General features: G+C 40.3%; 1 protein-coding gene across 1 annotated transcript in view; it reads right to left on the reverse strand.

The window, feature by feature from the left end:
* The window catches only part of babam2 (BRISC and BRCA1 A complex member 2), a 63,072-nt gene that overhangs the window by 33,392 nt on the left and 1,738 nt on the right, over positions 1-27,942 (reverse strand). Inside the window, exons 4-6 of the mRNA XM_030786878.1 lie at positions 21,596-21,690; positions 5,400-5,594; positions 3,682-3,756 (exon numbers count right to left, since the gene is read on the reverse strand). Of these exons, the coding sequence (XP_030642738.1) occupies positions 3,682-3,756; positions 5,400-5,594; positions 21,596-21,690 (365 nt within the window). The remainder of the gene's footprint in view (positions 1-3,681; positions 3,757-5,399; positions 5,595-21,595; positions 21,691-27,942) is intronic.

Consider the following 27,942-nt stretch of genomic DNA (forward strand, 5'->3'; position numbering starts at 1 on the left):
GTTCTCACTGTTAATTCTTAAGGACTGGTCTCTCAGACAGGGAGTAAACCCAGTCAAAGATGTACATGTCCTTTTTAACTTGATTAAGTCAAACTGACTTTCTAAGGCACGGTTTAAAAGAGTTCCAGATTCGGCCCAGTCTAGGTTTAAATTCTCAGATTTCCTTTAACGAAGATTAAAGCTACATCAGGATTAAACAAAGTTTTAAAACTCAAAGAAAGCAGGTTTAACTTCAGAATAACACTGTTTGTCATTAGAACCAGTGGTTATTTGAAATATCCGTTTCTTGAATTAATCAGCAGAAGGACACTGTTTCTTCTCAATGACTGAGTGGCTTGACTCTATGCTTTTCAAAGTTTTCCTTAAAAGTTTTTTATATTTTAGTTTTTTTTATTAAAGTATTTTTTTTTCATTTGTCTTTTTCCATCTGTTGTTTTGGCTTTACCTCATACTCCCATTCCACACAGTCATGGATTTTTTTAATCCTCTCCAGCTTTTATGTGGAGCTTCAGGCCAGTACCATGTGGCCTTACACAAACAAGGATTGACACAGATCTTCTAATTAAATCGTATTTAACTCAGTCAAGGTCTCCAGAGTCAAAAGTACCCTAATTAATCCAAATTAAGTCCATGTTTAAAAAAAAACAAACAAAAAACTGTGATTTACCTGATCTACATTAAGGTCTACTCCGACCCAATTTAGATCCTGCTTTGGAAAACCAGCTCTAACAGTCACAGCCAAAAATAACCAGCTAAATACAAAAATAACAAAAATAACTAAGCTTCCTTTTTCCCCCTTACTTCCCAGTCATTCAGACACACTAAATAACCCTCACATGATGATGCGTCAAATAACGAAGACTGCAAGCGGACCAAAGCAAGTCGGTCTAATTTTACACTGGCACAGCCATCAGATGTGTGCAGCTTCAGTGCGGCCACAGACCGCTTTTCTACCTGCTGCACAACTTGCTCAAGTGATCTCAAATGATGGGTGGAGGTTGGTGCTTCCCTGGGGACAGACAGTGGGATCATGCTCCATTCCGTCTGAGCAGGGACTTAGGTCAGCGCTGACGGCCCATGTGAATCCACTGGAGCGCTGGAGTGAGAGTGATCGGGGTGGTCATGAGTACAGTAGCGTAGCTTACCGATCACGGCGCAGGCCAGGAGAGCTGACATTTAAAGGCAAACAGGAGCTGCATCCAGTATCAACATGTGAGACAACACCAGACAGTGTTCAGTAAAAGCACTACTATGGCCTAATAGGTTTCTTTTCTCTTTTTTTTTTTTTTTTTTACTCCTGTGGGTGTAAACGCTTCAAACTGAAAGGAAGAAATGAAAACAGAACAAACAAACAAACAAACAAACAAAACAAAACAGTGGTTCAGTAGCACCTAGCACTGTGAATATAAAACGCAAAGCACTGGGAATCATCCACAAAACAAGAAAGACACTCAGAGAAGACAGCCCCTGCAGGTTTCGACGTCCTTCCAGAAGAAGAAACTGCTGATGTTTGCTGTCGTCATTCCACCAGACCACTGTCACCTTCTTCCTTATCTCCTCTCTCTCTCCCTGTATTTTTTGACTAAGACAGGCTGCTCTCCTATGCCAGGCACCCCAGCAGCCCTCGGGGGGGTCAGGGGCAGATAAGGAAGGATAAACATGTCCAGTGCACTGAGCTCAATCCAGAGGGAAGCAGTACCGCGGGCAACTATCTCTATGTACGATGCCATTCCTCTCAGCCTGGGCACGAACGTGTCCTGTCACTGAACGGCTCATATCAACACGACAACCTGAACAGCGTGTGAGGCTTTTATGCCGCAAAAAAATACAAAGAGAGGAAACTGGAGAACTGAGGACGACCCACATGCTGAAAACATCACCTGCGCTGTTAGAGTTGTGCTCATAATACAGTCTCTGGCGATTCCTCTTTACAAGTGGTGTGTGGGGAGGTGTTGTTTTCAATCTCCAAACAGTTATACAGTCTAGACGCTATACCATCATTACCATCATCATCATCATCGTCATCGTCGTCGTCATCATCATCATCACTGTCATCATCGTTTCAGTGCTTCTGTGTCAATGTCCATATTTGTGGGTGTTCGAAAGAAATGCCACCCTAACTACACACCCTGGGCCAATGAGCAATTCCTGTCCCATTAAGTGTATTTTAATCACACAGCGCGTCCAAGTTTGTTTTGTACACAGGCTGTCATTTCTCTGGCACAGTCAAGCTGAGAGCTGTGATCTTGTCTATTCCTTTCATTGGACTACAGCACAAGAAAAGGATTACTAAGGATAAATCATATGATATTACATCAAATAATACAGAAGCAGATATCAGTTAAGTCAACTGACTCATGCCTGCAATGTACAAAAAACAATAACAACAACAAAGCATGATAGAACCAGCGTAAAAAAAAGTCCATTTAAGAACATGGATCAGATCTAGCTACCACAGTATTGTTCAATTTAAGTATTAAAACAGGCAAGTTTAGTGAAACCAATCCTTGGTGAAAAACAGAGTTTGCCTGATTTTCTTAAGTGACTAACTCACGACGGCAATGCAGATAGAAAAACTGCACTGATCACACTTCTAAGTTTGTTGTGTATTTTTTTTTTAACCTTTTTGAAATCTCTCCGACTACTTCCACTCACATAACTGAGACAACAATACAGGTTGTGAAAATATTCATAACGCTCCCTGGCTCACTTGGCCTGTGGATTCTTCTTGATGTAACATTTCAATTCCTGAAGCCTTGGGCTGACCTCAGACAGAGGCCATTATTGCAGGATGTTTTGATAGAACGTAAGCTAAACTTCTCAGAAACAAGCTGTTGCCATGAGCTTGCAGTGATCTCACTGCTCTCATCCTGAAAACCTGTCTTCACTCAAAGTCACTGCTAGAGAAACCAACGGAAAGCAGTCCACTTCGACTGTTATCAGGCACTCTGTGTGTGTGTGTGTGTGTGTGTGTGTGTGTGTGTGTGTGTGTGTTTCAGCACTGAGCGACAGGGCATGGGGATGTGATGCTGATGATGGCTGCTGCTTTCCGTATGTTTTAAATCATTTCAGTTCTCCTGTGGAGGGCAAACATGGCCTGGACTGGAAAAGGCCACAGAGCAAGGGCCACCCAAGGGCTTGCTTACACACACACACACACACACACACACACACACACAGAGTCAGTCAGTCAGTCAGTCAGTGTAGCTAAGTGAGAAAGGCAGGAAGGATGGATGCAGGGAAAGAGAGGCTCAGAAGGACAAAGGCGATAGAGGGAAGGAGAGAGAGAGAGAGAGAGAGAGAGAGGGGGAAAGAGAGAGAGAGAGAGGGAAGGAGAGAGAGAGGGAGAGAGAGAGGGAGAGAGAGAGAGGGAGAGAGAGAGAGAGAGAGAGAGGGAGAGAGGGAGAGGGGGAGAGAGCCTGCAGACACCATGCAGCTCAGAGCTGATAGAGAATGACGGGCTGCTGATTAGTCAACTCACAGCCCCAGCGACCATGGTCTACACGCAAGCACGTGCACACACACATACACACCCCCAAAAGTACCAGACAGGCTAGACTTGACACTATGTAAATCCATGGGTCTAAGCTTCTTTGGAACATGTGTAGGTGATTAATCTACTTGTGTGAGAGAGAGTGTGTGAGAGCTCTTAATCACTCTGTGCTTTCTTTATTGTCCTACCTTGAGGAGATACACAGGAATGTTACTGAAATCCACAGGGAGCTTGAGTAGGAAGCGGGCAGAGAACTCCCCAGTCTAAAAAAACCAAAAAACAAAACACAGGTACAAATAAAATCATACAATGCAACCCCTCACGCACACATACACAGACAAACATGGACACAGAAACAGAAACGTGCACGCGCACACACACACACACACACACACACACACACACACACACAGAAAACCAGGGTGAAAAACATGGGCAAGACTTTCTGTACCGAGGTCATATATTAATGATGGAAAATGGTCATTACCCTGAGAGGACTAACAGCAATGCTGAATCCCAGAATTACAGAGAAACCAGAAAAAAGCAGCTATGTAAACGTTTTAGAATACCTCGCAATAATTCAAAACAGCATATCTTTATATATCCATGAAAACAAATATTTTAAAAGGTGTAAAGCATGCTGCATATGGTACCTATTTCTTAACACAGCTTATAATGCACCACAGTTGATTTAACATTATGTTTGATATTAATGGTTTTTCAAAGCACCTACAGGTAACCGGCAGAGTAAAGACACACCAGTACAAGGTGTCTCAACAGGGTGTTTGGCATGTGCTATTACATGTGATTGCATCATCATTAACTGAGTACAGATGTTTCATAATCATTGGATGTGGTAAGTGTAGACTACAGGCTACGCTTACCACATCCTTATGAAAGCACGGCTTTTATTTTGCTTTCTTACTGATGGAGCAATACGCATCGCACGCACACACACACACACACGCACATACACACATACACACACACACACACACACACACACACAGATGTCTTAAAGAACAATCTTGTGAAACACTAATGCCTTTTCCCTTTGAGGAACAACTGCAGTGAAATCTATATGCGTGTGTGTGTGTGTGAGAGAGAGAGAGAGAGAGAGAGAGAGAGAGAGAGAGAGAGAGGGAGGGAGGGAGAGAGGGAGGGATGGAGGGAGGGAGGAAGAAGGGAGAGAGTACTTGTTGTGAAACATGCATGTTTCCACATGCACAGGCACAGAACAGCCCATCCTCTCTAATCACATCCACCTTTCATAGGCAAGGTCTCAGGACACAGACGCTGTGCCCAAACCAGCAGAAAGAGCATTTCTGTTCTTTTCTTTTTTTTTTTTTTTTTTAGGCAGGTCTGCGGCAGTAGCATGTTATACATCAAAGTAGTGATCATCTGATTAAAACAGAATATATCAGACAGAGATCTCACACATGTTTCAGTCTGTGATGCCACCAATACTCTTTAAAACCACACGTTACCCTTTTCTCACTTTTCAGATGTCACAAAGTGAGGGGGGGGGGGGGTACATTTATAGGCAGGGCATTTAAAGTTGCTATGTTTCAGATTAGTGTGTCTTATGCACCCTTGTATGTCTGTGTATCTGTGCATGTGTATGTGTGTTGACCCTTTGCAAGTGATACTATCAGTACTACCATGTTAGCAGCAGCTGTGCGACTGTGTGTGTTTGACTGAAATGTGTCTGAGTGTGTTTAGCATATACTTCTCTTTACATGTTATTCTGTAATAGTGTAACAGTCATGCATATGTGCAATTGCGTGTGTGTGTGTCCCTTTACAAGTGACTCTATGAGAAGCAGAACATTAGCAGTGGTTGTGTGTGTGTGTGTGTGTGTGTGTGTGTGTGTGTGTGATGTTATAGTCATAGGCAGTAATGGTACCCAGCTGTTCTTGCGGCCGGCGTAGATCTCCATGCTGTGGCCGTAGCTGGGGTCCTCCAGCAGACTGTCATACTCAAACAGTAGGCGGGAGCTGTCGCGAAGCCGCTGGCACTGGTACTGATGATACTGTTGGATCAGCTCTTTGACGAGCTGGAGCAAGCACTGAGGATCTGTCGCATCCCAGGCAACCAGGTGCTACACAGACGAAAGAGAGAGCAGTGTTAGTGTACAAAAAACAAACAAACAACAAAAACAAGGTACAAAAAGTGCTACAGTAGGCTTTCTATTTGACTCCAAACTAGATGTCTTATGGCTTTGGCTTCATTAGATGAATACTTTTGCCTTTACAAGGCTGTGTAAAAATAACTTATCCAAAAAAAAAAAAAAAAAAACTAGCAAAAGATTTAGATTTAAAACCATCCTATTTGATTTGGAGTGTGCTGTTTTAGACTTCAAGAAATTTTCATGACAGTATTTAATTGAAGAAGCAGTTCACTTTCTATGATCGTTCTGTTATGTTGTGTTGCATAAAAAACTGCTCTCTAAAACCACTTCAAAAAAAAAAACGCACTTAAAGTAACAGGGATCAAAGAAGAGAAAGCTCCAAAAAAGATCCCAAAACATTTGGAGCAACCGAATCCAGCCCTCATGTCGTCAAACTGCATTACAATCAGTACAAAATGCATATGCTCTCTCCTGCATTGGACAAAACGCAAACGAACAAACAAACAAAATCTCTGGTATTTCTGCAAGCTTGTACAAAACATGTTTTGTAAGCAGGAAATGTCACACAGACACACACCGACAAGCGTTTGGATCTGGACCAAAGACATGCCGGATATATCTCTTATGACACATCCTATTAACCCCTCACACCTGAGCCTCAATCACAGCAAAAGTCTAGCTGAAGAATTCTCATAAAGCCCTGCAGAAGTGATTGACTGTGAGGCGTTTCAACTAAAGAATCATCCAAAGTCTGGGAAAAACGGCACCACCAAGGCTTTATTTCACGGCCGTAATCAGATAGGGTCATACAGGAAGCTCAGAAAGATGAAAGAGATTGAAATAAAGTCAACTCTGATAGATCTGGCTGGGGTTCTTCTCACTCATTACAGAAACAAATCTAAATTGGTGTAGCCAGTCCCCACATCTCTCTCCTTCTTGAGAGGAAAACGGCAGAACCACAGGATATCCTGATCCAGCGTGGCTGCTTTCATCTTCTGACCCCTCCGTGCCGGAGTTTAGACGCCAAGACTGTGGAATTTCACTCTGGTTTGCCAAACCAGTTAAACAATGTGGTACGAAGGATGGAAATTTACAGACATTAATAAGGAAGGAAAGGAGCGCTCTTTAACAGAGGAAGATAAGCAAAACCTGCAATCGTGTGCCTTTTTTTTTTTTTTTTTACCATATCCAGTGTGTAACGGTTTTATAAGCAAACATAAGTCTACACTGGAAGACAAAAATGGGATGTCGCTCTCTCTCTCTTTCCTTTTCTTCTTCAGTAAATGAACATATGAAAACGCAGACATAAATCCATTTTATTAAATGAAGTTTGATAATGTGGCTATGGAAGGTCTTGTGTGGGTGGGTTCATTATGTGGCTTGCAATGCTATGCTTAAGGCTTTGCAAACCTTGCATGTCGATACTATTTCCCTCACACACACCCTCTCCTCCTACAGCTGACCTAATTTGCAAAGGCGATCCCAATTTGCATGAAGCTCCCCGAATGCAAGACAGAACAGGTATGCAAATGGCTTAGAGAGAGAGAGCGAGAGAGAGAGAGAGAGAGAGAGAGAGAGAGAGAGAGAGAGAGAGAGAGAGAGAGAGAGAGACAGAGACAGAGAGAGACAAACAAATGAGAGAAACAAAAACAGTAAAACAAACAGTCACCTTTCACAATGCGCTCCACCATACTTTTCTCTGGCCTAATTCTAGCAAACAACTAGCATGCCTCTTTCTCTGAGGGGAAAAAGGTCCCTGATGCATGAAGCATACAAAATCTCAAATTAAATCTGAGTGACAGAGTAGAGAAATAAAAAGCTGTAAAACACACTGACTCCAAAACAAAACATAAATATCTGTGATTGTTACAGAATGATATTTGTCTGTTGAGGGGTTAAAAATATGACAAACTAAAGCGATGAGCGAAACAAGCGACTCCTAAGACAAATACGAGTTCGGGCAGGATCGTAATGAGTTTGTCACGCGCTGTTTTGGACTTTTAAATGACAGCAGAGCAATTTCAGCGTGATCTTCGTTGCCTCCGTGACTCACTCCGTCTACAAGCCTCATTGAGTCACACATACAGAGAGAAAGATGAGCAAGGACAGATAATGCCATTTGTCCATTCTGCCGAACATTACATAACCTATGAACCACACAACTCAAAGCATACAGCTGAGCTTGTTACATGATTTCATGGATCATATCAAAGGTGTCTTTGCATCCTATATTAAATGAGGGAAAGGACACAAGAGAGATTCTTGAGCACTCTGTTGGCCAGTTCAGGCGTTAAGAAAAAGAATTTCCAGAGAAGGATAGACTGTCTGATCAAACACAGAAACAATGACCTACACTAACATGGTGTACAAAATAAACACGGTTTCAGTGGGTTCGTCTTAAACTCCTGTTCATATAAACTTTTAGAAAAAACACAAACATTCATATGCGGACACACGTGCTTACAATTATATCATGGAAGAAACTTGTTGAGGTCAATCTAAGACTTTTTGGGCAAAACACTCCCTGGAATATTCCATTCCATTTATGTTCTTTGAATTAGTGGGTGTTTGAATCTCTGTACAGTATCACACTTAGCCATTTTAGGGTAATAATTAATTACTTCAGTGAGAGATATCACTAAAACAATACGCTTCCTTATTCTACTGAAACCAGGCTAAGAAGGAAGTGATATCACTTTGGACTTCTTTGAACAACCCAAATAGGCAACTCTGAGACTTGTGTGTATTTGTGGGATCAGAGGGTCGTGAGAAAATTCAAGGTTTCGCTTCAAGAGGAGCAGCTTCCAATACAAATCTGAAGCCCCTCTCGTTTGTTTGTAAAGAAGATGACATCACTGCCCATGCACGTCCAACCAGAGTTAAGAGGAAAAATTTATGGGAAGTATGAAAGCCCTCACAGATTTATGACTCATTTGGCGTGAGTATCACAGGCATGAGATATCAAATAATGAACATCTAAAATAAAGCTTAACCATATCTACAGCCCTCCACAATCAAGTAGAGAGGTGTTAGATGGTGACTATTCTGGATTAAGTGCTAGCAATTAAAAAAAAATAAAAAAGATAAGGAAAAATAGATCTTTATTTACCAGTCAAATGTCCCTTTTGACTTTTTGGAAATGGTACCAGTTTCATTATTTCTTGCCCTACTTATATAGCAAGCTGCTGTTTTTTTCCAAAGAAAAAGCACAGCATAGTAATTGTTGCCATAAATAACAAGTCCAAATGATAAGTCTGTAATTGTTTGGTCTGTTGTTATTCAGGCGAGGAGAGTTCATCTGAGTTTGAAATGAGTAATGTAGCTTTTTTCCAGACTTGTTTTTTTCACTTATCTTGTAGCAGTTAGCCAGAGAACATTTGAGGCATGCACCATTTCTGAACCTAAGCCAAAATGGATTGAACCTAACTCAAAAGTGACAGACTGCTGATGACATAACCACACTTCTAACTAACGTTCTGTTCTGGTCCTAGACACAACAGCCTATGTCCACTAATCTGTCAGTCAAAACTCTTTGACTGACTGACTGTTTGCTCTACCTCCCACAGGTCATAGGTCAAAGCAGTCACTCAGAAACTTTGATGGGGGCGGGGGGGGACTATTAATGACACAAGCTCTTCGGATGCTGAAGCTTGGCTGAAAATAACTGGATCTCCTCTTAAACGCTGCGGTGTGGAGGGGGGGGGGGGGGGGGGGGGGGGGGGGGGGGGGGCAGTGGTTGACCTTTGTCTATCCAGCCGTCTGTCTGTCTGAGAGAAAAGAGCCTTTGTGTCTTTTTTCAGAGTGCCAAGCCTGTCTTCTTTGCTCCTAGAGGAAGCTGGGGCAAAGACAGGACGTTTTAACTGGTGACCTCACCATCCTAGGCAGTCGACGGTTACCAAGAACAACGGGATTCCCGCAATATGTGGGCATGGCAAACAAGGATGGGCATTGTGTGAGGAAGGCTGAGGCAGCAAACAGCCTCAAGGCAAACCAGTGAGTGAGAGAGCACGAGAGACGGAGCGAGAGAGAGAAAGAGAGACAGACAAAATAAGTGCTGTGTCAGGACTTTGAAAATGCATAACAAATGTCTGCTTGGAGAGAGACAGGAAGAGGGAGTGACAGACAGAAAAAAAAAAAAAATCAGATATGAAAGACGGCAAAAATGGGAAAAAGAAGTGCAAATATTTAGACTCTTAGTCATTTCAAAGAGCCGTGGGGACCTGGAAATCATTTCTCATTCTGGTGTAGGAAAAGCAAAACTACTTTACACAAAAATCACTTTTGTTTTGACATCCTACATTTCTACCTTCACTACACAAGTGCCATGGGAAAACAGGGAACACCTGTGTTCCGACTGATGAACGTAGAATATGTATTTTGTAACTGGAACTAGTTCTGTGAGTGAAAGTAGAAACAGGCTAACAATTTATTTATTTACGTCTCTTAAAATCGATATTATTTGAAGTTAACATTAGTGAAAAATAATGGTGTATGACATAAATACACATACGCATCAGAGGGTGGATGCCCTACCCGAAACCGATGGGTCGGGCCGAGTTCGGACAAAATTTAGAAACAATGTTTGGGTTCTGGCCAGGTTTGGTCACGTCAGCCGAACAGTAACTAGGCAGTGAACATCTGACTTATGAACTACTAATTAGGATGGGCTAGCCTAGCTGACATGGTGCTTCAAGTTCTTTTTAGTGAAAATATAGTGCAAAAATAAAATAAAATTGATGGACCTACTGTCTCTGCTGGGCTACCTTCTGTTCATTGCTGGGATCTGTTTATTTATGTGACAACGCAACACATAGGCTATTTCAGGCAGTAAATATCCATAGGCTAAAGATTGAGGACATCAAACAAAATTTGTCACTGGGGAAATTTACTGAAAACCATGCAGGGAAACAGACAGTATGGAGGCATTTCAATATAGTCATCAATGCAGATAATAACGAAGCAGTTGTGTAATGTGTGTGTGTTAAAACAATCTACCTATAGGCTAAAAGTAGATTGTTTTAACACACACGCACATTATGGAAATGACCGTGAAGAAGCACTGTTTTATATAGGCTATAGCCTATATAAAAAAGTGTGTCTTTTGACGGTCATTTACAAGGTGCCCACGCATGTGTAATCAGGGTAAACAGGCAAGCTGTAACCATGGTAACAGCTGTGTGACAGGGTAACACAAATTCAGTGCTTCGGCTTAAATCAACTGTATTGGGATCGGGTCGGGTTTGGACATAGAAAAAACAGAATGCCTGTTGGTTTCGGGTCAGGCTCGGTCACTACTCTCTTGGACTTGGGCCGGGTTTGGACAGAAATATGCGGCTCAAGCCGCACTCTGATATGCATGCATCATGCCTTAACCCACTGATATACGCTAGATCAATGAGTGTTTTATCTATCTACTATGCAATTTGAACTGACAGGACTCGTGCCCTTTGCCTGCCAAATCTAAGGCCCATATTTACCAATTATTTTACCTAGCCACACTCCACACCTTTTGTCTTCCTCTGCGCTGCGATGAACGTTCTAGTCCAGATGAATGCGGAAACGATGGTTTAAAATGGTTTTGAGAGATTTCAGCGAAGCGTGCCAAAAAACGCTCAGCAGAAAGATGTTGTGTCTTATATGAAACTGAAGCATGGACTAGTATGCTGTGGGCTCTTGCCTCCTCTATGTTTGTGCCATGCAAAGGAGGACCAGCCTTCCTACCTCACAGGCCCCTATTCTCATACACCACCAAGACATTTACTCAACAGATCATTACCCTGCCTACTGATAGCCTCCAGAGCTCTGTGGAACACTGTGAAACAGAGGGGATGAGAGGGTTTGCATGTACTAAAGCTTGGTGTAACCCAACAAACTCGGTGTGAAAACATTTATTCGTTCTACCACACCCTCAACCATTATTTGCCAGCTTAACCTAACCTTAATGCAGGATACAACACAGTGTGCTGGAATTAACTAACGTGTTAACATGCAGGTGGCTAGCTTACGCCCCGGTGACTGTCTGCAGAAACATGCACTTCCGAGGAAATTCAGAGGAAAAAAGAGGTCAGCTAAAATAATGACAATACAGGAGAGGAATCTTAAGCTGGTTTTAAGTTAATAACATTGGAAAAGAGATCTCACAGGTATAATTCTTCTTCTATTCTCAGTCATTTAAATGTATGCTTGCCATGAATTACTCTATATTACTATGCATTCCTTCACTAAGGCGGAAACAAGATTTTGGTCAGCTACATCTGGGGAAGCTCAAACTCTTGCTAGGGCAAGTAATCATAGAAGAATATTCACAAAGGGGTCAAAAGGAAAAAGCATGTTCTTTGAAATTCGTAGGCGCCTTGAAGAATTGTGGGACGTGACCTAATCTGACCTAAAGACCTACATAGAATGATTGAATCCAGTTCAAGTGTGAGAGTACAACATTCATTCCAAAAATTCTACAGCCACCTGCAACTGAGAGATAATTATATAGGCCAAGACATATATTTGCCTAGGAATATTAATGTGATTTTTACAGTCACTGGGAATGAAATCCAATAAAAATTGTCGTAAACTTACTATGCTAACATTAAAGAAGTAGGGGCGAAAAAAAAGTGTCATAAATTTGAGCCAGTCTCTAACTGAAGTGTGGGCAAGCGTTCCGTTTTTCTCCTGAGGAGTGCCAGCTTTAAGATCTCTGCAAATTAGACTTGTCATGTGTGTTCAAATTGCCTTGGCTTTGGAAGTGCATGATGCTCCCTTCTTCCTTAAAATTGCCATGCCCCTCACAACAAAACTAAACAATGTCTGCATTACAGACAAAAAAAATGTTCTTCTGAAAAATATCTCAAAACAAAACACACCTCGACCCCAAAGAGCTTAACAACTGTCATAAAGCACCACAGCTAGACTTTACATTCTTCTCCTTTGTTTACAACTTAGTTATTTGGCAGACGCTTTTTACCAAAGCGACTTACAATCAGTGCATCAGTCGAATTTCTAATACCTTGTGAGCAGAGATCACAATAAAACTGAGCGTCAAATTGCCCCTTCGCATTGCGCCCCGGAATACTTTGACAAACACAGATACAAGACAAAGGGTTTTTTTTTTTTTTTTTTCTTTTAGGAAAGGGAGGTTAGGCATTGGGGGACAGGTGTGTTCTAAAGAGTAAGTCAAAATTTAAAGTTTAAAATTATACTGTTGAAAGAGGGCCTGATGTTTTGACTTACAGTTTCACAAGGGGTAAACCTACTAAAATCTGGCTCTGTTGCTTTTCGATAGTTGTTACGTTCCCCTGGAAAGAAAATGCACACTAACACCATTTCCCTCAGAGAATGCCCTTCTAGATACTCAACAGAGAATTTAATGAGCTACAGACCGCGTATATGTACGTAAGGAAATGAATGCAGGGGAATGTTCTTTTAAACATCCAGATAGGTGCCAGCCTGAAGGCCTACTTGAAAAATTTTGTCTCAGACTAAATTAAATTTCCATTTATATTGTACTTGTTAAATTTCCTCTTGGCATTAAGGTACAGTAGTGCAGTAACCTGTAGGTTCCTGTCTCAGCGGGAGTACATAAATTATACCAAGCCTGCAAAATTCGTCTATCATCCATCACCACCATGAAAGGCAAGCGACTCGTAAATGAAAAGAGTTTTCCTTTTAAATAATAATAATAATAATAGCTTAAAATCTAAACAAAAAATCCCACTATTGCAGCAAAAATAAAGACTAGGCTTGTAACAATTATTTCATAATTGTCTAACCACGATTTTTTGACATGATTACGGTTATCAGAGGACACCCTGCCTGCATTGATTCACGGTTGTGAAGTCAAGTCGGCTTTCAAAGGATGAAAATCCAAAAAGAGTTGGGCAGTTTCATGAGAAGCGGTGTTGTACCTTTGAGAAATGCCCATGACATTAAACTGATACATGTTTGGTTTTCACTGGAGTTTTCATTTAGTGTTAGTAAAACAAATTGCTTAACAGTGTCCCATTGGTCCTTTCAAAATGTGGGGATTCTGCAAGCCCAACTGAGTTCAGCTAAACTACGATTGGACAATCGGTCATTTGGGGAGGGATTAGACTGTCAGCCTGCTGTCAGCTACAGCATCAGTTTGACACTGGATTCAGAAAACCGACAGTAGACTGTTATTACATTATCTGGGTCACATAACAGTGAAATAACCAAAAGATGTAACCTGGGATTCATTCAAAACTTTAATTTGTTTGAAAAATAATGAATAAATATATATATATTTTTAATTTGACCTAAAGAGACAATTATATTGTTAATTGCAATTATTTCAGTTAATTGTATAGCAACATTTGGCATTGTTACAACTCTAATAAAGATGTTTAAAACCACTGGTAAAACGGAATTGCAGAACCAGGCTGCATCTTGGAATCTTGGAGTTACCAATTCTTCAACACATTTACAGACAATTAGACAGTACTGCTGTGCCAAGCGGCTGTTTGAAAAGGTTTCCAAGAAGAGAGAAAAAAAAAAAAAAAAAAAAAAACTCAAATGAGAGCAACCAACAACTAACAACTCCAGGAGTTTACTTGACTGTACCAGTGTGGTTAGTATTAACCCCCCTCCTCCAAGGGAAGGGTGTTAAAATTTCATTCCTACTTTGGACATTTATACTACAAAATGCCCCCCCCCCACTCACACTCATTACTACTTCTTCTTCCTCTGATTCTTTTATATGTTTGACTTAAACTGTGAAGCTGGTAAATAAAGGATAGTACTTAAAACTTCAGCTGGCTGCTATACAAGAGAGTACGATGAAATAATTCTGTGAAACAATTCCCATGTCTGTCAGCACACTCTATCAAGACCACAAGAATTTCAAGGCTGCAACAATCTCAGAGACTCATTATGCCGCTGAACAGGAAGGAAATCAAAGAACAGTTAGTCGAGTGGACTCAGGTCACCATGACTCTCTTTATGGCCAGTCAGAGATCCATTGTGGTCTGTTCCATTAGGCAGCGTACTGTACCTCTAAGGAAAGGCAAACTACTGTTGCTCCATTCAGCACACAGCTTACCTGACTTTGTTTGCCAGAGCAGGGAACCTTTTCTGTTCAACATGCATGTTCATGAGTGATGGCATTACACAGTTAGGCTACTGATGGGGGGGAAAAAAAACTAGGCTGTGTATCCTGGGAAAACAAGTGCACTATTAAAAAAGATTCTGTAACAACACAATGCAAAGTTCATGAGTATGAATTCATTTCGGTATGAAATCATTTTGATGGTAGATTTTTAGATTTTGATATTCCAAATCCAGTTTGAACCTATTTAGCAGTGACGATGAAACAGTAATTTAACTGGTAAGGCACTGATCACAACTGATGAGAAGTAACATCAAACTGGCCAGAACACTGTCTTAAACTGTCTTAAAATTTCTCTTATCATCTGCAACTTTACATGGGCCTCGGGCATTTAGGGTTGATCTACACACTGAGCTTGCCTTCAGTCTAAAAACAACAGTTTGTTATCGAAAGGAGAACCTTGCATTTTTAACGACAGAGGCTCATTCCAGTTCAAGTTGGTTTTCCCTGAGTCACCAGGTTAAGACTGTGAACCTTCCTAATGTTGCCAAGACTGTCATAGCTGTCTGGTGTCAAAAGTGACCTTAGCAAGGGTATTTCCCAGTGCACAGTCGGACGAAGACCAATACTGAATGGAGGGACTGAGTCATGTCTACTGTTACTACTGCTTGTCTTAACACGAATAAGACAAACTGCTTATCAGGCCATTTCTTTACTGGATTTAAGCACAGATTGACTGTGCAGACAAGCACAGAACAAGTAATGACAGGCTGAAAGAAGAGGTAAATGAACTGAAGAGACCACACCATTACAAAGGACTGAAAAACTCCAAGAGATGGCTGGGCCTAGTGTTCCAGCTATTTTTCTTTTTTTATCAACACACGCACTGTCTACGAAAAATTCAATATTAATAAAAATGTAGATCTATCATCATTATGGGGTTGTTATTATTATTTTTATTTTTTACTTATCATGAAAGTTACCCAATTCTCTTAACTTGGTACAAAGCGGTATGATCCAGGATGTGCTCCAAAAGGACATATTTGTTGAACCGCAAACCCTGTTGCTCTTTCAGTAGAAACAAATGGGTACGCTAAAGTCTTCAGTGTAACTCCCAAAAGTCATGTACCTCGTGCCAATGGCCAACTTTGCCACAAATTTACGTAAGTTGGCAGATCAAGACCCGACGTGTTAAATAATCATCCTCTGTGGCAGTTTGTTCTCAGTATCTCTCCGGCTTATTCCCAGCAGGTTTTCCTGGCAGTTACGGTGTCAGCTGGATGGGTGTGAATAGGCAACTCCAAAAAAACAAAAGCCTCCTGCCCCTTATTGTCAGAACTGTGCCCCTCCCTCCGTCAAGTTGCTCGTAAAACTAAAATGACTGGCGCTCGCTGCCAGAAGAGTACCCTCTGGAACTGCCTATTCCCGTACGGTAATATGGTGCTTCTCCGTGGAGACTGATGGGAAATGACGGAGTTTTGAAGGGAGGGGAAGGAGGTTGCCCCAAACAACAGGCCTTGTTGCAAAGGTATGTTAGTTTGATGTAATATCCTTTCATTGTAAGCCCTGTGTGTGAGCTAATGGTCATTGTTCAGATCTTAGTAAGAGATTAGCAATTTAGGGGGGAAAGAAAAAAACAAAAAACAAAAAAAACAACGCAAAAAAACTTTGTTAAGCATAACGATAAAAATGAGGCTTAGAGCATTTTACACTCCTGGTAAGTGAGTTGAAAGAGGAGAAGGTACAACTAAAGGAACAGGTCTGCTGTTTCTCCTTCTGCTGAATGAACATTCATTTTCTTTAGTGTGCCACCTCATCCATACATCTTTTACACATCTTTTCAAAATTATGTATGTTATATCACAGAAGATCAGTATATGGGAACAGTGGTCAAAACTCTACTTTGTAGTGGAGTGGAGGCAAGGAGGCTGGCAACCAAAGAACTTTGGATTCCAACCCCAAGACTGACAGTTCACTGCCAATATGCCCCTGTACAAGGCATTTCATTTCAAGGTTGCTTGAGAGGTGAGTCATTTCTGACTTAACCAGCAGTAATTATCACTCTGGAGAAGAACATAAGTTAAATGAAAAAAATGAAAAATGTACAGTGTAAAGCCACGAGTGTCAGATTTTTATCATTATCAGGAAAACTTTGAATCAATTCCAAACAAATTTATAATTGTTAAAAGATTAGGATAATGAGGATGAAAAAAATCTGGTTTAACAAGAAAGTGCAAAAACAATAATTAGGTTTTGAGGAAAGGGTGCAAAGAAAGAAAAAAAAGTGCAAGTACCTCCTTCATTTTGCTTCTCTCACGGACATGTAAGTCCAATGGCTATGCATTTCGCTGACCTGCAATCTGTGTTTAATTTTATCATAGAGCAAGAGCTGAGCACTGCCACATCAGCGGTTCTTTTGGTCACCTCAACGGTTTTTCAAACTTCATTCATTCATAGCTGTCTCATGTTCACCGAGTTCGGTGATGACACAATTCGGACATTTTATCAAATGTTTTCAGTAAATACCTAAGGAAAGAGTAGAGTTAAACAAAAGCATGGTGATGAAATCAGAGTCCAGACAAGAAGATCACTGAAGGGTGACATATAAGAATATATGGACTATGGCCTGAAGATGACTCAGACTGCAATTCAAATAAAGTGCTTCATTTTCCCATGGTAATATCGTCACAAACTCCAGCTCAGAACTCCTACCACTAAATAGTTAACCACAAACAGAGGCTTTCTATTCCATAGCCATGAAATCAGAAATGAAACCAAAAAAAAAACCAATTACAGTTTTGGAATGAGCCACTTTAAGCAACTAACATCATCATTTTGAAAGTGAACCATATACTTTATTTTATTTCAGTGCGTGTTGCTACATTCCTCAGTTGATGTAATACATCTGTTGCCATAATGAGATGAATAATTAGGCTAACTCTAATAAGAGATGGTCTAGCACATAATATGTGGTCACTTTTGAGGCATCAAAAGGCATTTCTCAACACTATAATAACTTTGATCAGGCCAGGTGTTGGGGACAGACACATTTTGAACTAAAATTGTTAAGACAGCCTTTAAAACCATTAGGGATCGCAAGCTTAACATGCTTTTTTTTTGTAATACAAAAAGTGGATTACAGGCCCTCCACAATAACACTCTGCTTTAAAGGATTAAAAAACATCGCTACATTACTGAACTCAAAATGTTAATGGAGTAAAACAGGTGACTCAGCTCTGAATTCCATGATTAACGTCATAAAATGTTAAATGATCCAATCAATGATTTAGTCCCTCCTACTGTTCTACACTGGAAGTTCTTTGAGGGAACTGTGTAATCAGTTCTCCAGTTAAAGTAAAAAGAACAGTGGGTGTACTCGCCTTACTACCATAACTGGATGTGAGGTTGCCCCGGCTCACAAAAGACCATAGATTAACCTTAACAAAAACTTTAACAACCAACCGCTCTTAGTAATTTTCAGTTATCCATAAATGCCAATGCTGAATGGTCCTTTTCTCCTTCCAAATATATAACATCCGTTACAAAGAAAAGACTGTTTAAAAAGCCTATCCCAAAGCACTTCAATGTCTTTCAAAAGTATATGTAGTAAACTAGCAGCTAAATCAGTGGGTTAAAATTAGGCTAGTGTTCAGCGATGTCACGCTGCGTTGACGGCTCACGACATAAAGCTGTGCTTGAGTGGTATCAAAGCACTGTGCTATGAATACTAACATAAACATATGAAAAGAGAAATGACAGACAGAGGAAAACTATATGTCAGAGCTGTAACACCTTCCAGTGCACCCTAACATATTGTCACGATGAACTTGAAATGAGGCACGTTACATTTTAAACAACTAGGCCTTACATTTTGCCCCGAATAATCGACAAACCAGGCGGGGGCTACAGCGAGGTGCAATATCTGTACGCAATAAAAGGGAAGCTGAGAAATTCATTCCATTCGCATTCCAAACAGAGAATTACCACAAGTTGAGTTGTTTTCCAGTTAGCAATAAATTTTCAAGGCATCAACCAAGCATTCTGATGAACTGGGCCAAGGAAACAAAGTGACTGTTCAGGGGCTAATAATACCCCAGTGGTCTATAAAAAGGGTTTAACATTTTGCTGAGAGCTCACAAATTTCACAGAGCAGTGTGAGATGAGTGCGCTTACCCCCTCAGGTGAAAAACAGGCCCAGTGCTGTTGTTCACAACTTGGATAGTACACATATCGCACTCAGGAAGGGGTATATTAAAAAAAAAACAACAACAACAGGCCTGCCATTTTGTCAATGGCAAAACTTCAAGCACAGATTTAGAATCATAATCTAATCTCATTCCTCTCTTTAAAATGCATGACAGACCTCATTTCCCAAAATCAGCCATCGTAACCCCGACAGTCCCAATAAGTCTTATGGCCACACTGGCGTGAAATACCAAGAGCCTTCAAAAGCCTCCTTGTTCTAATGGTAGAAAATATGGCTCTGGTGTAACAAGTTTTTGTTTGTCTGTTTGTTTCTTTGTTTTTCCCCACCCAGACTAGACGATCTTCTCATGTGAATAAGGACCACAGGTTTCCAACATCTAGAACTCACCATCCATAACATTTCAAGAATGGTACTAACTCTGAACATGTGTCCTTAAGTTTCCAAAGTAAGACACAATTTTAAGACGGGATGAAACAAAGCTACATGGATGGAGCCATGGCTATGTACTGGATGGAGTAAACAAGTCAAAGTCTTAGACAAAAGAGGGGCTATAGTGAACTGGAGCCAAGAGAGAAGTTAGGAGACAGCAAAACATCCCTCTGACTGAAACTGTGCGACGGCACGCACACACACACCACAGAAAAGACAAGGTAAACAGAAGGCAGCTGCCAGGCTCTGGCAGCACAGAGGTGCTTCCCCTTATGTTTTCAGCTGGATTTAGGAGACGATGAGCAATACTCCCCGTCTCCCAGATTGAGAGACAGACAGGGGATTTTTCTTCCCCACAGCCATAAAAATAGCCCAACGCTCAGAGCAATTTTAACAAGTAGACCTGACCCCCCCCCCCCCCCCCCCCCCACCCCCAAAAAAAAGTACGTCTGTCACCAATTTACTTCCCTAGGTGCTACACACATGAACACTGTCTGGAATTTTTCAAGCCCAATTCCCACTCTTAGCTGCTCTTTTCTAGTTCTTTGACCAAAACTGCACTTTTTGGCTTACTGGTTATTTTTGTCCATTTGTGAAAAACAGACCACCAGTAAACCTCAAATGGTGAAGATCCGTGAAATTTCCCGGCGGTACCTGGCACAAACACATGCGTCTCATTTCGCAGAGCCCCTCAAACCAAATGTCGTAAATCTGAGAATCACAGAGAAGTGTCAAACGTGAGTGCTTCAGGATACGGGGAATGATGATGCTCATAACTCCGTGAGTCATAAGCCCAAGCACTGTTTACAGATATCCCTCTCTCATATTTGCTTGAGAGACCATGGAGAAAATTATTGTAGATTGAGAGAGAAAGATTTGAGAACCAAATATAATAACATCATAATAAACTAATCAAAACCCAAACCAAGTCAAATGAGGCAGTTGAGTCAGTCAGTCAGAATAATAGCACCCGTCTGGTTTAGATAGCTGAGGGGCTGACATTAATACTGACCGGGCTAAATTTTAAGACCTTACAGTGTGACCAGCCTAGAACACAGTCCAAAGTCCAATATAATGATTTCAAGACTAGTCCATTTTCCAACATAGTCATAAGCTGTGATGTCACGTGTTCAGATTGTCCTCTGTAGGGCTGCCGTGATTAACTGAAATCAATATTTTAAACCGACGCATCATTTTTTTCTAATTTTTATGAATTTACCTTTTTGATTTCTGAAAACGCTTCAGTTCATTAGAATAAATGTTTTTCTTCAATATCACTACGTAATTGCTTTATGCTTGACCTCAGTGGGGCTGCCACTAATGACTATTTTTCTATCAATTAATCTATCGACAATTTTTCCGATTAGTCGATTAATCTAAACAATTAGTTTTCCTCCAAAAAAAATTTCATTTAAGTTCATTTTATTTTGACAACAACAAACTGTATGTCATTGTATAATGCAGCACAAAACAAAGTGTAAACAAAGGCTTACACATTAAAGTGCAAAACTGTAGCTTTAAACTGACAACTCCAGTCAGTTTAATCGATAGAAAACTAGTCGTTCGTGGTAGCCCGAGTCCTCCTTGTAATTAGAACAAAATGTGAGATGGACAACAGCTGAGAACTATGAGATAAACTGTCTCCTTTGCTACAGCCTTGAAGGAAATAGACTCAGGCCTATAGAGGTGTGCAATGCACTAAAGCCAAGTGTGTGCGCATGTGTGTGTATGCTGAGACTCTCAGAGTGTGTGTAAGAGAGTCAGGGCAGGATTGTACAAGACTATCTTGTACTACACATTTCCATTGATCTACTGATGTCTTAGGAGAAAAACCGAGTCAGCTCCTGCTGTAACAGGCACTTCTAAGTAGTTGCAAAAAATATTATCTTAGCTAGTGGATGAGGACGTACACATCCTGCTGAGTTTTTTAATTATTTGAACACAATGAGCAGCCTCCGCCTTCTCCTGGGATACATGAGTGAATCACTAATTTTGTTATAGAAAATTATTGCTGCCTTTATCTCTTGTTAATTAGGCTAACTGACAGAGACACTAAAAAGTTCAATCTGTGGATGGTTTCAGAGGGGGGGGAAATCAATTAGTCCACTGCTACACTTTAAAATTAGCCCAATTATGCTAAAGCTGAAGACTTGGCACCTGTGGACCTGCTTCAAATAAATCTTTGAGATATGTGCAACGTGCTAAAATGATATAGTCAATGTTCAAATTCTGAGGCGATGACATATCAAGATGATTCAGGGAGGAAAATAAACTCACCGGGAGCTCAGAGGGCTCAGGCAGAAACTCAGAGTCTTCCCCAAATATGAAATCAGGAGGCAGCTCAGGGTCACCTGCATTGAAAATGATGTCCCCTAAGGAAGGGGGGGGGGGGGGGGGGGGGGGGAGGCAACGAAAAAAAAAAAAAAAGACATCACAGATGAGACTGTTAATCAAAATCATAACAACTCTGTTACTGTTCTGGTGTCCTTATTCTTATTTTACTGCTTATTCTATGACTGTATTCTGTGAACACCATGTTTGTCTAACAACAACATTCAGGAATGTGAACAGGTATTAGAAACACCTACTATGAGGACTTAATGTTTCCCCAAAGGGTAAAACAGGCATGTAGGCTAGTATGACAAGACAAGGGATTTAAACCTGGGGAAGACACATGACCAACCCAATGACTTCTGCTCCCCTATTGAACATAATGGACAACCACATGCAGACAGGACATAAAACATCTTCATAATACTCAGTTAAATCATTACTGTGTGAGAAGTTTTAGTTCAGTATACATACTTTACATGCGTAGAGACAGACACCGTGATCACTAAGTGACCAATTATCATCATCATCATCATTAATCACTTTGGGGGTGGAGTAACTTTTTTTTTTTGACAAGTCTGTTTCCCTGTACCACTGTAAATCCCCTGCACTGATCCGGAACGATAAAGACTTATGCACCTGTGGGTCCTCTGATACATGCAAAGTCAGCAACCACATCCTTTCATCTGCAAGTATATAAAGAGTGGGAGCCCCACACTACTTCCCTGCAGTTGTCTGGAACTGTACAGGTGCCACACTGACACTAGGAGTCAGTAAAGTGCGACAGTGGGGAGTGTAATCTGTCCAAATGACTCTCCCAGAACAAGGCCAATTGTGTTCTTAGTGATGCCCATCCAAGCTGGTAGTTGCATCACAATTCATTAATGGCAGCTGCGCTTCACTGGAGAGACACTGCTGCTCCCTTACACGACACTACATGCTGTTCCTGAAGACGCACATAATATTTCTTTTCCTAAGACACAGGTCCAGAATGTGTAAGTGGAATATTTGGTCTCATTGTCACATTCATTTTTGCTCTCAGAGTGTTGACAGGTTAAAAAAAATATCCTTTTGTTTTGTTGGTATCTTTCATTACGCTAACAACTCATGCTAGAACAGCCCTGATCCAGCGTGTGCTTGAAATGAGGACCTTAATATTTCTCAACTGGGTCAATAACAGTGCAGCATGAAAGCCTCTTCAGTGTGTTCCAATGTTGCCCAATTCTATTTTTACCAGTACAGGCTGTTTTTTCTCTATTTTACCTGTGGACAAGAGACAGAGAGCATAACAAACAAGAGCCAGTAGTTTTCCACAGATGGAGAGAGAAGGAGGAAAAAAAAAAGAAACTCTGAGATGATGTTTGGTGTAAATCTGTCACATCTGTTGGTGCCTGGAATACAATTCATCATGATGTCCTCATTGAGTGGGGGTCTTGGCATCAGGTCATGTGTTTTAGGAAGGTATGCACCCCCCCCCCCCCAACACACACACACGCTCATACACTAAACTAAGCCATTGGGCAAGAAGGAAAAGTGGGCATCTGAAGAGTAACCTGCTAGCTTAGACTAAAAGGCCATTGGAAAGAGCTCTAGGAAAGAGTTGGGTTTTATTTTTGTCTGTTTTTTGTGCAGTGCCATCCTGTGACACACAGGTTGCGTCGGTCATGGAGTCCTAAAATGTCTGGATGAACAAACTCACTGTCTGTTTAAGGGGGCAAATGGGCTAGCATCAGAGGATCGGACCAGGAAAATTCAAAAATGGCTCTGGAAACATTTATTGTGTTACATACAATTAAACAGGTTGGCTCATGTGTGCCCTGATGAAGTCAACGTCTTAAAAGTGTGTTTGAAATCTTAATGTCATTGTTTCAAAACCAAAAACAGGGTGAATTATGTCGATTTCTCTTGCCAGATGAAAAAAATGAATGTCTACCAAAGACAACAGGTTCAAATTTATGGATTTGACTACTTTATATCAGGGTCAATTCAATTTTGAATTGAGACATGTTTGAACAGTGTTATTAATCAGGCGTTATTCATGAAAATAATTCCATACTCCTCTGTATAGTTAAATCACATGTATTGAAACAAAGGTTTTCGTTCATTCAAAAGTCTAACTGCCTGAACCTCCCACTTGCTGCATGTTATGAAATAAACTTGAGTCATTGAGGAGTTGTCAACCACTGTTATTGTGCAAACCAAACCAAGAAACAAAATGGACTTTTCTCTTTTTGAACTTTAGTTGCATATGAAAACACCCACATACCTAAGGCAATCCTGAAGATGCATCAGAAAATCTATCCTACTTTGCCTCCTGATAGCAATTACTGTTACGTTTGGTTCTGTTAAAAAAAAAAGAAAAGAAAAAAACAAAGCAAAACAAAAAATAGGTCCACTGTTTTTAGGTGCTGTCTTCTTTTTTCTAAACTGATAAGTGAGACACTCAGGTGGGTTTTCGATCACCTCAACGCAGTGTGTCCATATCCAAGAGAGTATTGAAGATTACTTAACTATCACTTAAATATCAAAAAGTGTTTCTATATATTTTTGAATAACATTTTGTTAATAATTTTTATTGAATATTTTTAATACTTCCATTCCAGGTCAAATCACATTACAAACAGGTACCAATACTTCCACTCCTGGCCTGGTGAAAGGAAAGGACTAAGGGGTGGAGGGGTTCTATTAAAGTTTCCTTTGGGCTGCATGATTTGGGGAAAATATCTAATTGACATTTTTCTGACAGATATCGCGATTGCGATTTGATTTGCGATATATATATATATTTTTTTTATATATATATTTATATATTGCCTTTCAAAATGTCCGGTAATAATGCTCATAATAAAAGGTGGCTATAACGAAGGCTATCCCTAAGTCGTCTGGAGGAGGAGAGAGTGACGCGGCTTATGCGCATTGCAAGCTGCAAAGACACATTGAACACGTTTGATTTCAAGTTGGCAGCAGAGGACTTTGTTTGTTTTTTGTTTGTAACATAGACTGCTATTGAAACGTGACTGGTAAGTTTCAAATTTGTCCGGTAAAATAAATTCTTTCTGGACACCTGACCGGCAGGAAAAAATCCTAGCGGAAACCCTGCTTCCAACATGTATTTATTACATTTTTTTTTTTTAAATTGGCATAGAACAATCGAACATAGAACAACTATCACAAAAGCTATGACTGTGTTAAGTTAAATAAATAACTTAAATAACTAGTAATAATAATCATAATCATAACAATAATCATAAATTGTCCAACGCTGCTTCTGGCTCAGCGGAGGCCATTTTTCCACATCAGGAATGTTACACTTTCCTTGGGTTTCACATGTTTGTTGTTGTTTGGCGTATATGCCTTGGGTCACTTCTGATTGATGAGCATGGCTGGTACACGAGGAGCACGGCACTTCTGATTGGTGAGCATGACTGTCACACAAGGAGTACGGCATGAATTTGTAAAACCATTGACAGGACAGTTTAATTCCTGGGTCAGACGTGCTGCATAACGTATATCTTAAATTGCAGCCGTTTGAGATTTGCTAATCACATTGTGTCAAATCGCGATTTCGATTTGAATCGTTCAGCCCTAGTTTGCTTCCAGTTGCCTATATTCAACCTTACTGTGATTGTGGTTTTTTTCCTTCAACACATCCAAACAAAAACCGTTCCCTGAATTGTGTTATTCTCTTCATTTGTATGGGGTCAATACTTATTTTAAGAAACAGCCTTATTCTTTTAATCTTTTAATCTAAATATTTCAGGTTTCACTCCCTGAACTATTTGGAACACTATTCCATATAATGTTTTCAATAGCGACTTGTTTGTCTCTTGTCTGAGAAGGATAGCATCCACATTGTCAATAACTTAGAAAAACAGCTGTAGCCCAACATATTTTCTCAACTGAAGTTCGACTGAAGGTCAGATTACCCCAGCATATCTTTCCTTGAGAGAAAATAAAGGTACATGCAAACAATACTTTAACACAAGCAGAAAAACTAAAAAAAAAAAAAAAAATACAAGTAGAATTAAGGACAACACTATCAAAAAAACTAAGAAGTCATTCAGTCAGAGTGCTATCAAAGATAAAAGCTACCACACTCTGACTGATCTCTGACTTCAATGGTAACGTATGTCTGCGTGCGTCCGTGACTGTGTAAGTCTCAGTAAATGATTAGCACACATGACGCATCCTCAAGAGGGAACACTCAGATAGGATCATGTCAGAGTCATAATGACTATCAAAACCCCTTCAAAAAGCTCTTCAGAGACCTGTGGACACAGATGAAAGAAGTTCAGACACATCCTCTGAAAGCATTTTTTTTTTCAAGAGATGTGGTTTAGCTGATTTATTGCACTTGCGTTCAGGAAATAAGTAAACAGGATCAGCTTTGAGGGACGTAGTCAGGAATGGGTCACGCTTTAATGAAGTGATCACACTTCCATCATCTGTTCAGAGTTTCTGACTTCTGACTAGACACAGAGGAGAAAAATTCAAATTTCCTTGCATATTTTCACCGTCTGCACCTGAGTACTGCAGTTAACTGATCACTAACAATAATGAACTAATCACTAAGGATAATCCGCATTTGGAAATTCTGACACATACAGGCTAACGTTGTATGACTGTCCGAGTTAATGCATGATTTTGGAACTGGACTTCTACACTGGTTGGTCAATAGTTTGCTGTGGTTTATGAATAAGCTAAACTGTCAGACAGAGGTTCTCCACCCAGTAATATCTGAACTCCCTCTTTCAGTCAAGAAACTTGAAAACAACAAGGTCTTTAAGATGGGGTCATTCTGAGTGAAGTACTGAGGGGAAAAAAAATCTAAGATTTTTTTTTTTAAATTTCACCAAAGACATTCCGTTTAAATGAATAATTGCAAATGGAAAGAAACAACATCTAAAAGCATTTTTGAACATTTTCCTGAATGTTAAGCAATTGCATTGCTAATATGGAGTATACCATTTTTATGTCTTCTTATTTTTGAGTTTGTGGTCGCTTGCATTGCACCAAATTACTTCAGTACATGCTAAACAAAAGAATTAAGTCATCCAAGCAACCATTTCAGTGTGAACAGAAAACTGACGATCAAGACTCAAAGTGGCAAACTCAGTTTCGTCTGTTGCCCCTCGGACACAGAGGAAGGTTAACTCTTTTTTTTTTTTTTTTAATCGCTGTTAAACATGATAGAAAATGGCGACCTGCTCTGCTAGTTATGTTTAGGCAAAATTTTAAATCTTAAAGATCTGCCTAAAAGTTTTACATATTCCCTTACATCATATATTTTTAGGTAGACACATATAATCCATGTTACTCATCCTCATCATGTTTTATGTCACAACACAGTTAAAGGATTTCAGCATCACCTGAACTGTTTCTGTTGGATATAAAGTTGAGAAAAAATTCAGCGCTTCCAATCAGGCATGACTAAACTCTGAGACATCCTGATTATTTTTGGTCTGTTTTCACACAGAATGATTTCATGCCGTTTCTTACACCCCAATGACAATGACTCACACTTAACATTATACCGATAAATAGCAATGGCTGGAGAAGTGGTTTGTGTCTCTGCTGACGGTTAAAAAACAAGACAACAACAACAAAAAACCCCTACTAACATACTAAAGCATCTCATATTCAGAAACAGCACATGTGAGCCAAAATTGTAGCAAATGCAAGTGCTGCTATTCCAGGCTAATCCAGAATTACTGCGTTTAGAGAAACTTCTAGAAACAAGACTTTGGAGCCCAAACAAGTGTTGGCTGGACTTGGAACATCTGTTTCCCAAACACTGTATTTTGTTGCATGACGGTCCCTCCTTCTTAATTAAAAGAAACTACTCTTTTTCCCTTGGATTTCATCCCTTTTCACCCAAATTTGGAATACTCAGTGTCCTGTAATGTCTCATGTCCCCATCATTGCTTGACCCTTGCACCGATCCAGCACATGTGTATGCATCCTCCCGTACATGTGTGGTAAACCACCACTAGTTTTCATCTACTATGGTACATGCCTTGTCATAGAATGCAGCGCATGTGAAAGTCCATGTTATTTATTTCAACTATGCAGGCACCACACTGACATTAGGTGTAAATGAACACTATGATGATGGGAAAAGCACCCTCCAGTTAATCCAGAAATCAGTTTTTCTTTATGTGATGCCCCATCCAGCCGGTAGTACCGCTGATATTCCAACTCACTACCTCTGCTACGAGGTGCAGTGTAAATTACCGCCTGGACACTGCAAAACAACTTCTTGACTCCAGTGGCAATACAGACACAAGTGGCTT

The sequence above is a fragment of the Chanos chanos genome, chromosome 10 (assembly GCF_902362185.1).
Source record: "Chanos chanos chromosome 10, fChaCha1.1, whole genome shotgun sequence".
NCBI lineage: Eukaryota > Metazoa > Chordata > Actinopteri > Gonorynchiformes > Chanidae > Chanos > Chanos chanos.